This window comes from Poromitra crassiceps (assembly GCF_964638095.1).
Source record: "Poromitra crassiceps genome assembly, chromosome: 10".
In the NCBI taxonomy this organism is placed as follows: domain Eukaryota; kingdom Metazoa; phylum Chordata; class Actinopteri; order Beryciformes; family Melamphaidae; genus Poromitra; species Poromitra crassiceps.
The window spans coordinates 26,400,610-26,414,416 of NC_139631.1; the positions used below are offsets into that span (position 1 = coordinate 26,400,610).

Genomic DNA, 13,807 nt, shown 5'->3' on the forward strand with positions numbered 1-13,807 from the left:
TCTTACATCTCTACCCAGCACACCTCTAGGAGCATGTTGTCCTGCAGATCCTCTTACATCTCTACCCAGCACACCTCTAGGAGCATGTTGTCCTGCAGCTCATCTTACATCTCTACCCAGCACACGTCTAGGAGCATGTTGTCCTGCAGCTCATCTTACGTCTCTACCCAGCACACCTCTAGGAGCATGTTGTCCTGCAGCTCATCTTACATCTCTACCCAGCACACCTCTAGGAGCATGTTGTCCTGCAGCTCATCTTACGTCTCTACCCAGCACACCTCTAGGAGCATGTTGTCCTGCAGCTCCTCTTACATCTCTACCCAGCACACCTCTAGGAGCATGTTGTCCTGCAGCTCCTCTTACATCTCTACCCAGTACACCTCTAGGAGCATGTTGTCCTGCAGCTCATCTTACATCTCTACCCAGCACACCTCTAGGAGCATGTTGTCCTGCAGCTCATCATACGTCTCTACCCAGCACACCTCTAGGAGCATGTTGTCCTGCAGCTCATCTTACGTCTCTACCCAGCACACCTCTAGGAGCATGTTGTCCTGCAGCTCATCTTACATCTCTACCCAGCACACCTCTAGGAGCATGTTGTCCTGCAGCTCATCTTACGTCTCTACCCAGCACACCTCTAGGAGCATGTTGTCCTGCAGCTCATCTTACATCTCTACCCAGCACACCTCTAGGAGCATGTTGTCCTGCAGCTCATCTTACATCTCTACCCAGCACACCTCTAGGAGCATGTTGTCCTGCAGCTCATCTTACATCTCTACCCAGCACACCTCTAGGAGCATGTTGTCCTGCAGCTCATCTTGCGTCTCTACCCAGCACACGTCTAGGAGCATGTTGTCCTTGTTGTGCGGCTGCATGGGGGCCTCCCGAGATAAATTATGGATGCAACGCAAAAGCTGTAAAATTTGTTGTATCTTCTATTATCTTCATGTTAAAGGCCACAAAAGCTCTTCAGTGAAGTCAGCCATTAAGAAATGACAGGTATTGCTATCAGCCTTCTTTATAGCCTATTACCTGCAATGACAGCAGCTGCTGCTGCACCACTGTACGGCCTATCACATTATTTGCAGCTAAAGTCAGCTACTGTGTCATTTCGCCTCATTTTCTTGACAGTGCTATCATAAATCCATTGGGCTGGAGGGGAAACTGTCGACTACCTCGATTATCTTCATAGCCTGAATGAATCCTGAAATGTATGTAACAGCCAATGACTGTTATGGATCAGGAGCCAGGGCCATATTCTCTCCCCCGCTCTCTCTTCCTCACTCTTTCTCTTCCTCTCTCTATCTCTATCTCTCTCTCTCTCCCCCCCTCTCTCAGGTGATGTGCCGATCGAGGGCTCCAGGGCTCTGATACTGGCATAAAATTGAGTAAAAGAGGTGAACTTTGAAGCACACAGTGACTGCTCATGACTAATGAAGTCTATTTCTAAAGCATGGGGCCCAGCTGATTTGTGATGGTGCATTTTAAGAAAAGAAAAGAAAAATCATATCGCTATAAAGCATAACAGGGTGTAGGGTCAAGGATAGGGATCTATGTTTGTATGTGGAATCATATTCAAGAAAAAAAACTAGGTCACGTGTGTATATATGGACAATTAAAGATGACTACATTATAAAATATGCAATATTTATACAGCAGCAGATATTTTAATACTGTTGCCGTTATTGATCATGACCACAACAATTATCAAGTGTCTAATAAATGATATACAATATACAGTGCATTACTGTACCTGTCAGTGCCAGACTGTGATTTGCCCCACAAGTGACCTTTGACACCTGGCCCACACACTCCACGAAGCGAGGAACAACGGCGTTTTCATTACAACCACTGCCAATTTGACCATAGTCATTCATCCTGTGGGGAGAGGGAATGAATATGCATAAATAAATCATAAATAAATATATATATATATATACCTACCAGTTTAAACTTCATACTGATTTATCACTTTTAAAACTATATATAGTACAACATCATTTCAAAGTAGTAAAATATTCTACATCCTACAATTTCTATAGGGGAAAATAAATAAGCAAATCCATTAAAACTGTTGCAGCGAGCACGTTCCACTGGGGACTGTGGAACATATGCTTTTCCTCCCATTTCTCTGAATCCTCTTTGTGACAATAACACGAGACACAGCCCTATCAGAAGTGAAACACCTCGCTAACTAATTAGACTCTCAGGCTGCAGTCTGACAAAGTAAAAGGAGAAAAGTGCTTGAAGGAAGACTTGCTCCCCTGCAATTTGCATCTGCCACTTTTTACTGCATCTGTTCCAAGTGCCATTCAATGTTCTCGTCCTCCTTTTGTTGGGGGAGTGTTGAGCCCCGACTATTTAAGCTCACCTCCTACCTACATGCTTTGTTCCTGCTCCTCTGCAGGCCAATAATGAGCCCACCGCCACAAAACCGCTAGGAAATTAATGACTCATTATGGACGGGCCCTAGACCCAATCCTCTCTCCCTCTCTCTCTCATCCCTTCAGCCCATGCAGAAAGACCCCAACACCTCCCTATCAATTAGAGCCTATAACAGGGCTCCATGCTAGCAGGGCAAAGAAAGAGAGCCTTCGCAGCTCAAGAGCGTGCACACAGAATGGGAGGGTTGAATGAGGAGCCTGAAGGTGCTCCTTTCACACCCGTGCCCTTATCCATCATTATGCCAGCCTGTAGAGCCCCCTAGGAGCAATGTGCAGCCCCCGAAGGGACTTGGAGACACAAATAAGTCAAAGGAGGGATCCTTGGTCACACCTTCTCCTTCTTCCCTTCAAATTATATCATCACTAGTCCTCAAGCCAAGCAAGGCGAGCACAGTGTGACTTCCTTAAATGGAGTGTTTTGGAGCAGATGCAGAGATCTGAAAGGTCAAACGCTTATTACTGTAGGTTAAATAACTATATAACATATAACATTAATTATGATATATCTATGTCTGTATTAATAACACACACAAACACACACGCACGCACACACACACACACACACACACACACACACACACACACACACACACACACACACACATATATATATATATTTATTTTGTATTCTTTTTATATATGCACACACACACACACACACACACACACACACACACACACTGTATGCATGTGTGCACTTCTGTACAGACAGATATTTGGGTGGTGTTGCTGAAGTGAAGTCTTATGACAATCTCAAAGCTTGACTTTGTGGTAAATTTCCACGATGGCAATGGCATGATTCAAACTCCACTGACTATTCCCCCCTGTTATGGTTACCATTTTTCTGAATGGAAAATGCAGTTCATATTCACTGGAAAAAGAAACTCCTGTCTAAGCATAATTTACTGAAACTGTAACTTACAAATTGTTTGAACCAAAATGTAGAGGATGGACTGGGTGAGTAAACAGCTCTGATGGCTTGCAGCCATATTCCCTCTATGTCTTCTAAGTTGTTTTAACAAGATGAAGCAAACGGTGGACAAGCACCTAAACATGAAAATTCATGTGGTTATTGATTTTTTTGTTTTTTTTCACTCACTTTAAAGCCCCCACCCCGTGAATTTCCCCCAGGCAATAGCTACGTACAGTATTCATGGGACTGATGGGGCTTTGTTCAGAGCAAAAGAGACTGTTTTACATTGCCAGCATTTTAGAATCTCTTTTCTTTTGTCCTGATAGGAAATGTATCACCTTCTCATTCAAGCACACCATGCTCATTGGTGTTTGAAGCTACGTGCATTTCAAGCCAATCCCTCTGAGAGAGAGAATGGGTGAGATCACATAGGTTCCAGGAGGTTTAGAATGGCAAATCCTGCTGAAAGTGTCATTTCCAGTCCCAGACATCAATTTGGTGTGTGAAACAGGGCCCCAGGAGAGCCCCCATAGCCTGGGAGATTCCTGACAAGAGCAAAGGGGCCGGGGATCAGCTCATACTCACCTGGATAAGACAGGCATTTCACACAGAGCTTCAAATACACGGAAGGAGGAAGAGCCACAGAGAAAAGACAGACAACTTAGAAAAAAGTGTGAGCGAGAGGGGAGAGAGCGATGCACAGAGAGAATGTCAAAAGAGAGAAGGATTTATTCTCTTTCTATATGGTGAGCCTATGCATCATGTCCAGTAAAAAGACAGAAATGCTGTTATTTTCATGATTAATTCTACAGATGCTATAATAACAAAATCAAGCACCTGTATTCGCAAAAAGGGCTTCAGACAGAGTGCTGATCTAGGAGGTATCACTAAAGAAATCGATCTTACGATCTTACCGACTCATTACCAGAAGGAAAAATCGTATTCTAGATCAGCATTCCCATTCTCAAATGTATTACTAACACAAACCACGTCAGATGTGAGACAAGTATTTGTCCTGCTTGACTTTGATACTATTACATTGTTGTTTTGCAGCAAATATGACCAAAATACATAAAACAGAAACCGACCGAGGACCCCCATCTGGGGAGGGATGTCAAAGCTCATAAGTATGGTTGATAGGGAGATACTAAAACATTGACAAGTACAAATTAAATACTTAAATTATTGACAGCACCATTTCTGGCCAAACATGTTGGTAACTGTAAAACAGTGTACATAAGCGGTGGTATTAACTCTAATATAAAGCCTCAATTAGCAAAAGTGAGAGCAGAATGGCTGATAATTATTATGCTCGCTCATTAGACTTGTTTTGACAGTAAAAACACGTACATGTAAATCAACGCACAGGCAGATACACATGCACACTCATCCACAAATAGACACAAATACACACATGCAAATAGGCACAAATACACACACATGCAAATAGACACAAATACACACATGCAGATGTTAGAGTTTATTTCCATCATAATGAGGCAGATACTGTACAGGTTGGGTTTTACTTGTTTAGAACAAAAACTAAATGCTTCAAAGTAGATTTAATAGGTCGTTACCATGGCAAACACAAGCGCATTAGTAATGGTTCTATGGATTGTGAGTTTCATAAACTGGTAGCTAACAAGTATGAAAACAAATGGAATAGTAAGTAGTGAGAGATATACTGCCATTTATGGCTTAACAGGCTTTACCTCACTAGGGAAGAATGGAGCCAACAGGTTCGCTGTTTATACCAAAGCTCATGTCTCAAGTAGATCTCGGGATAAAAACCCTTAATACAAAAGTCAATCACAAAGTCCTTCAATTCCAGAAGCCAGACAAGGGAGCGAAAATAAGAGCGTGGCAGGCAGTGTTGACTCTATTGATTTTGTGAAAATATCACCTATGAGACGTAGAAGAGTGGAAGGCAATCGTCTCCCTGTACCTGCTATACATCCTGGCTGATAATGATACAGACTCCTAAGGAATAAAATCCTTGGGGCCAGCCATGAAAGTTTAAGATTCAATGCGGTAAAATACAATGTGCCGTAAAATATTAATGTGTGTGGTAAAATTATGCTGGTGGTAATATTTTAGATTGCTGCTGTCTATAAAAGAGGCATATCTGTATTTATTTACAAGCAGGGATAGTGGATGGGGGGCTTTGTTTGAAGCCATGTTTATGAATATCGACTCAGGCTCCTAGGTAAGTGGCTATAAATCTGTGAGAGGATCTTTGTAAAGTTCCCTTGGAGGACATAACTTCAGGTCTAACCGCCTCCTTCCTTCACTTGACTTTTAAACATTTAGATGTGGCTTGGCCCACTGCATTTAGAACAGCACCTAAATTATGAAGTGCTCCATTTTGAGAGCGTAAGTGTTAACCAATCAAAGTTGATACATTGCGGCAATAGATTTCTCCAGGATAGAAACAGAGGTGTGTTTGGCCCTTGATCTGGAGTGTTTATGGGTTTGGGGGAACACTAAAATAGATCTCTACACAATGTGGTATGTTCCAGATGTTGACTTGTTATACTCAAGAGGAAGATCCCCTCACACTTTTTAGATCCACAATGTGCACCCAAGAAGTTAGGCCAGATACTTTGCAATTATTTATTTTTCCATTTCTCCATTTCATTGTCCGATAGGCATGGAGCATGTCGCTTTTCTGCCTGCTCGTTATACTAGTCTCTTCTAGTGAAATGATGAAAAAAAAAAAGTGTGAACTATTTGAAGCCCAGAGACAGAGCATGACCCGTACTAATGAGTGGGGCATGACTTATTGTATGATCAAAAAGATCTTGTATCACATAGCTCATATCACCTCAGGCTATCAAGACCAGCTGGAAGAGTGCTATAGGTCCAGATGAAGCTCACAGGGATGACTCATTCACGCCTTCTTTCTCTCCCTCTCTCTTCTGTACCAAACCTTTGACGTGTTTATCTATTTATTTTAGTTCAGGGTTCTGAAGTTCACATCATGGGGGTTGCATTAGTAATGGTGCTGCAGTTAGCTGACCTGGAGATGATGGACACAGAGGTCTGACTGTATCCTCGGGCTACGATGATCACATGTGTACTGTAGGAGGCGGGATTAGGAGTCCTGATTTCTTTCCTGGCCCAGTTCAAAGGGCTCAATCAAAGTGTTTCACTGCTGAACTCTCGCCCCCACTTTAAATGTATAATTAACTGACAAGTGATGATAACGTTTGGCTCTGTGAAAATACAGTTTTTGCTAGTTCCTCCTGGAGATGAACGCAACAGCTGATGTCACTACGGACTAATAAATAGCTGGGAAGCTGCATTGATCTGACCATCTAATTCCAAGAAAATCGCTTCCTCCTGAGCTAAATTGGAGAAAATTGACAACCCCCCATTAAACCCACTCCTCGCTCTCCCTCTCTACCTCTCTCTATCTCTCCCTTCTCTCTCTCTCTCTCTTCTGTCTCTTTCTCCAGTTCTTCCCATTTTCCATTTCTCTCTCCCCCGGCTGCCCCTCTCTTCCTCAGGGCTAATCCTCATGGCCTCTGCGTTTATGTAGACCCCAGCAGCTATCTCTCTCTAGCCGTCTTCTCCCTGACGCTAGCTGACACTAGATATCAGTTCGCACCCTGCATGGACCCAGAGAGAGGTGCTAAACAAGGACTTCAGGACATGTCACGGCACTCTCAAAAGGCTTCACAGTGACACAGGAAGCGTTCAGACAGGGCAGAGTGAAGAGGGCATGTTAAGTCAATGCAACACAGACATACGGTGGTGGTACACCGTAAAAACAGCATTCCCCGATAGGTGAACAGCCACTGGCCCACGACGGCCCATTGGCACTTCAGTGAATGCACAGGTCATATCAGAACATGTGAAATAAAGTGGGCCACATGTTAAATCAACTGCATGCTGCCCTACTTTATTTTGACCTCATCCCACACTGTACACTTGACCTGACTACGCCCCCCATAGCGGTCCTAGGCTAGACACCACCACTCAGCTAGCCGCTTGTCATCCCGCCAAGTGGCCAGTTAATCCGGACGCGCTGTCCCGCGGCCGCCTGTCATCTAAAGCGAATGAATGATTACCAGTAAGTCTGTCCTAAACCAAGAACAAATATAGCCGCAAGCGGCGATGCGGGGTCCAAGCTTCCGGTGACTTGGGGGGTGTATGTCAGATAATATAGACACTGAATTGCACATTTAATCAGAGTTGGTATGTGCACAAGTGCACAAAGTTTGGTTGAGATTTGGTGACCTGACCGGGTTCAAGCAGTAGTAGCAGTAGTAATAGTAGTGTGTGTGTGTGTGTGTGTGTGTGTGTGTGTGTGTGTGGCAATGTGCACTGGAGCTAGCGGCTGAATTACACCAACTAAGGTACAACCTTGCTACAGTGAACATTTAAGCTAGAATCAGGGTGTAAATGACATTTTCAAGTCAACTTGGCATCTCAGGGCTTGTGGAGAGTTTGATTACACCAGGTGAGCAGTATGGAAGCATTCTATGTATTTGTTTTTTCTCATGGTCAACTTCACTCAGCAGACAGCTCTGTTGTGGTTAGAGTACAGTTCTATCTCTGTGTGTGATGCGTCCAGAGTGCTTTACCCAGTACACCGACTGCATGCAAGTACCGCATAGTACCCCACTTCAAATAAACCAAACTATACCTTTCACAAATCAACTCAATAAGTGTCAAACTAAATGAATGCCTGCTAAACTGTTTTCGGATGTGCGAGATGTGCAAAATAAATAAGCATTGTTTCCGTTTTCGGTGGAGTGTCCCTTTAAGGCCAAAACTAACATCTCAGTTGGCTTTAATTAAAACACAAGATAGGAATACATTTCAAATCACAACACATTGCCGTCACTTCAAATTACCTTCATACCTCCCTTTACATAACATTGAAAATATATTTCAGATTGTGTAAACCTCCCTTTAAACTCACAGATTTGGCTTTTGGAGGTTTCATTCAGCAGGTTTCAAAGATAAGTTGAATTGGATGTTAAAAAACGTTCCCTCTATACTGCCAACTGTCTTGCACCATCTCCATTCATCAGTGATTCAGTGCACCTGGTACAGAGCCTGACCACAGCCCAACTCTGATTGGCTCAGTCACACTGCAGGATTACAAGCCCGCCAACTTCTGTTTCATGTAAAATACATTGGTGATACATTTTGCAGTGTAAACATTGGTGAACTGGGTTTACAATTATCAAATTATGTGTTCTTAAGTTAAAGCAACTCTGTTCAACATGTGGTAAAATATCAGCCAGGATGAGCGGTTAATGCGTGTCACACCTATGAACAGGTGAGGGCAATGTGACCCCTCAGCACTGGACCCAGATAAAACCACAAGGAAAGATGGCAGGCACACAGCAGGACAAGGTGCAGGGTGATTTTATTTTCCCAACATCAAAAGTGACAGTGAGGCAATCAGCATGTTGTCTGTGGATAAGAACACAAACAGAATTATTTACCCAAATACACAATGTTAACAAGCAATCCAAATGACATCAAATTAGCAATAAACAAACAATGTAACAATCAATTAAAGCAACAATAAACAATATATTTCAACCATGCTAAAGAAAAAAACATATGCAATTCACCTTTAAGGTCAGCATGAGTTGGACTGGCTCACAGCACCTCTGTAGCAGCAGACTGGGGTTTGGGGCAAGTTTTGCACTTCTTTTATAGCCATAGCTCCACCCATCTCCCCACCCACGTGGCACAATCCACAAGTGAGTGAGTGAAGCACTCTGGGAGATGAAGTACACCAGTGGTGGCCATTTTAGTGTGCGTGTGCGTGTGTGTGTGTGTGTGTGCGTGTGTGTGTGCGCGTGTGCGTGTGCGTGTGCGTGTGCAAACAGACAAAATAGTCATAGGAAGTAGTATGTTTAGCAATAAAAAACAATATAACAATCAAACAAACAATAAACAATATATTTTAACCATGGCTAAAGAGAAAAACATATGCAATTCACCTTTAAGATCAGGATGGCTTGGAATGGCAATTCAACAATGGCTAACAAAACTACAACTTACTTAATAATGCATCTGAAGGGAGGATAAACACCAGACTGAAACACCAACACAGCCTCTACTGCAGTAACGGACACACACTGAGTGTAGAGGCTGATTAGCGTCTTAAGTGCAGGTGTGTGGTGATCAGTCCAGAATTAGGTGCAGGTGTGGTGTATATGTGTGTGCGTGTGTGTACGTGTGTGTGTGTGCGCGTGTGCGTGTGTGTGTGTGTGTGTGTGTGTGTGTGTGTGTAGATCCGGTGACCTGACGGTTTCCAAGCAGTACTAGTAGTAGTAGTAGTAGCAGTAGTAGTAATAGTAGTAGTAGTAGTGTTGGTAGTAGTGGGAGTGGTAGCAATAGTAGCAGCAGAAGTACTAAGAATAGTAGTAGTAGTAGTAGCAGCAGCGGCAGTAGTAGTGGTGGTTGGCTGTTATAGCGCCACCATCTGGTGGATTGGTGTAATTTTTTTACTCTGAGTAGTGGGTGATGTCGTGAACCTGTGTGGAAAGTTTGGGTGATGGGGGGTGTATGGTTTCTGAGATCCACACACTTTTAGGGCAGGAAAAGAACAAAAGTAAATACACAAAAGTTTAAACATTTATCATTTCAAGACGGTTTCACGTATCCAAATTCTTTCTAAGATTTTTAATCAGGGAAGTCCAGAGATGACACACAAAAAGTTTGCGCTCATTCGGGCAGATGGCCTAGGACGAGTTCGTTTTTTTTTTTTTGGAGAAAGTCCAAGATGGCGGAAAATCTAGCAGACTTAAATGGGCGTGGTCTATATGGATAGATGCGTATTGATCCAGGGAATCCAGCAGATGTGGAATTTTGATTCTACGCCTCACGGTTCAGCAGTTATGGTCCAATACGTGAAATGGTCTGTTATAGCGCCACCATCTGGTCAATATGGCTAATTTTTTGTCTCTGAGTAGTGGGGCACATTTCCAACCTATGTGCAAAGTCTGGCTACTGTAGCCCTTACAGTTTTTGCCGTGCATACTGTTTTAGCGGAGAATAAGAAAAATAATAATAAACGGAACAGATACAATAGGGATCCACGCACTTCGTGCTTGGACCCCTAATAATGGCCTGTGTGAGCAAACAAAGCAGCTCTTTCCGAAAAGGTCTATGGTCTATAGTGACATGGCTTCTGTTATCTTCAAATCGGTGAGTAGATTGGAAAAAACACATCTGTCTCTTGTTAGCATGTTAGCCGACAATGGCACCTGCTTAAAGCTCTCGTCTTGTTTTCTCATCATGACTTAAAACTTTGGCATCAATGTTAACAACATCAATTCCACACATTTAATCAGTGAATTCCTTCTTAGACTTAACAAGGATCTATGACACATGCAGTGATGCAGTTGTTGCACTCTCTTAGATCGATTTGAAGATCAAGTTGGTAGAAACAGAGTGCTCGGGTAATGCTATCATAATACAGCAGATAGAGTCTGATAGATAGAGATAGATAGAGTCTGTACTTCACACTCACAGAGCCTGGTCAAAGGAAGTTGGGAAAAAAACACTTCAGACCGACTAATCATGACACAGGTAAACAAACCGATGCAGGTGATTGGAGAAATACGAGCGGATGTCCCGGGTAAAGGCGGGGCATCCCTTTCCGTTTTGACCAACTTCCTCCTCTATGAGGTACAGACGGTTAGGCGGAAGCATTTGAAAATTGCCGGAGCCAACGCGTCCTTTTTAAGAGACTAACCTGCCCATGACCTTCCCCGGATCATAACCCACCGCCATGCAATTTCAGCCCAATCCGACCTGGGGTGTGAGCATGCATTAAAGATAAACACACACGCAACTTCAACTTTATTATATTGATTTTTTTTTATTTGTGTTCATCTTACAGTATTTTGTATGGTAGTTGGCATCAAAACTGGCAGCATGTTGAAGTGCCGGTTTAGATTGCTTTGCAGATGGCTACAGTCTGCAAACATAACTAGCATGTTGGTTTAGCATTGGCACGGTCCGGTAAGTCTACATGGCCAGACACTAGTACTCCACCCCACCCCACTGTCCAAATGTTGCGTCATAATATTAAACTCAATTTATGTTGTTGTAACATTTCAGCATGTAATATTTTTCAATAATCTTGATCAAATCTGGCTAAAGTTCATCTCTTGTGTAAGAAATTACTGTTCAACACTGAGGAAGTTTGAAATGAAAAGTAAAATAGTAAAATGGTTGCTTTTAGACTTGTTTCAAGAATGCATTTTTTCTTGTGTGACCCTCAACACAGGCTTTGAGTTATTACTAAATTATTACTACCGTACTACCATGACGACGACAACTACTACTACTACTACAACAAACAAACAACAACAAAGAAAAAAAGTAGTGTGTGAGAAGGGGGTGCTTGTGTTTGAGTGTATGTATATGTGTATGTGTATGATTTTGTAGATGATGTATGTGGTTTTTGTATTTTTGTTCTTGTATGTTAAAATAGAGAGAAAAAAACATTTTGGCCCTGGGCCTGGCATGCTTGACATAATTTGGCCGTTGGGGAAACTAATTGGAGACCCATGCTGTAGAAAATAAATTATGCTTTGACTTCCACTAAAATGTGAGTTTTAAATAAGCAACTAGCATATTTAATGACGATAAAATGTTCTACACTGGAAAAACTACTGCCAGTGAGTCGGAGAGGTTAAGGGTCAATTAAGCATATCATACATGATCCAATCCTATATGGAAAGATTCCGATTGTGGATTTGGCATTTGGATTTGTGCTCAATATGATCCTAAGCCCCCTCTCTGCTGCTGCTGCTGCTGCTGCTACTTCTTCTGATATGTAAACCTTCATTTTCTTCTCAGAGACCTTGTGTGTTTGCAGTTATGGTGTTTACAATGCACTTCCAACATCTAATGCAATTAGCGCTATGTTCAATGCTTAATCAGTCTTGATTACCTGTTTGCATGGTAAGAAAATACAGCCTCTCAGCTCTTGCAGACAAGAAGGCTGAGTTACACTAATTAAAAGTGATGTGGAAATGAGAGAGAAAGAAGCCAAACAAAATAAATGATTATGAAATTGCAAAAATTACATTATATACTTCTTCTAATTCTCTCCAATGAAATACAAATTCAGAGATTGACATCTTAGTTTCAAAGCACACCTCCTTGGGCATAAACATCTCATGGGCTGTGGTCCCCCTTTCCCATAGAGACCCACCCTTTGATCTATTCCTTTCATACGTGGCGCTTACAATATTATTCTATAAATGTCTAATCAGTTGAAAAGATAGTGTGAGAGGCAATTTCCTGTTATGGGGATTCTAATGAGGGCAATAACACTTTTATCATTATCCATACATTCGTGGATTATGAATCCGCACATAGTGGGCTAATAAGAAGAAGCATGTGTACTGGAAACATAATTTAATGTTACGTGTTGATAAAAATCACAATTCTACAATCTACAATTAAAACATTTTCCACGTCCTCAAAGTTGCTGTTGTCATACAGTGTGTGTTTTTCCCTTCCACTCACTTCCTGTTTTGAAGCTGAAAATGTGTGGAGCCCACACCACTCTAAGCCAGTATTTACAGTTACGATCTGGCTGTTGTTTTCCAAAGGAGCCTAGCTGTGCTGTGGCTTTTTTTTTATTCATTTAGCTGTAAGGCAGAGTGTGATAAGACAGAACGAAGACTTCCCTCATAACGCGGCACATGCCAAGTCTGACATAATCCAATCTGGTCCATTTTCACCAGCCTTTGTCTCGTGTTTTTTGCTTCTCTTTTGGACTTCCCTTTGGTTCCAATGATGGCTCGAAAACCAGAAATGACACAATTCGGTCGCACATGTATGGCGGTGAGGCTGCAATCCAAACGGCTTTTCTGCAGAGAAATCCTTGAAGACCCACACACATTTAAATCTGGCCCTGGGGGCAACAGGCTCTAAACCACTGAGATAAAAAAAAAAAAAAAAAAAAAAAAAAAAAAATCCAGGCAAAAGCAGAGAAATATGTATTTTAAGGGAGGGCTTACCATGGCAACAAAAAGGCATGTCAAACTTGTGGAAAGGAGGCATTCTGACTGAGGAGTAAACACAGACCCGTGTGCCTGTAGGAAAAGCCTAGGAAAAGCTCTGCGCATATTAAAGTGCCCAGCCTCACACATGTATACAGCAGAAAGAGAGACAATGGCGGTAATAACAGGCGAGGCGTCAGGGTGCGGAAAAGACGGTTAAACGGTCATTTGTGAGAAGAAACATACCGGGGCCTGATAGAGGCTGAGCCATAGGCAGGGCCCTGTGTCCCCTTAAACCTGTTATTGGGCCTTCACAAGAAACACTCCCTCCGGCCCAAATGGTCTGCACTGACTCAGAAGCATGAACCAGTTACCAAGGAGGCTGATTTGCTGTATCAGCACCTGGTCTGACAGAGGCTCCAGATGTTTCTATGTCATGTGAGGTAACATGAGAT

The 13,807-nt window shown here is 42.5% G+C and overlaps 1 protein-coding gene across 1 annotated transcript in view; it reads right to left on the bottom strand.

Moving 5' to 3' along the window:
- Positions 1 to 767: 767 nt before the first annotated feature.
- LOC310784346 (uncharacterized protein) overlaps positions 768 to 13,807 on the bottom strand; it is a gene marked incomplete at both ends in the record, with an annotated part of 162,652 nt that continues 149,612 nt past the window's right edge. The window contains 2 exons of the mRNA XM_083645362.1: positions 768 to 881; positions 1,791 to 1,878. Coding sequence (XP_083501488.1) covers positions 768 to 881; positions 1,791 to 1,878 — 202 coding nt within the window. The remainder of the gene's footprint in view (positions 882 to 1,790; positions 1,879 to 13,807) is intronic.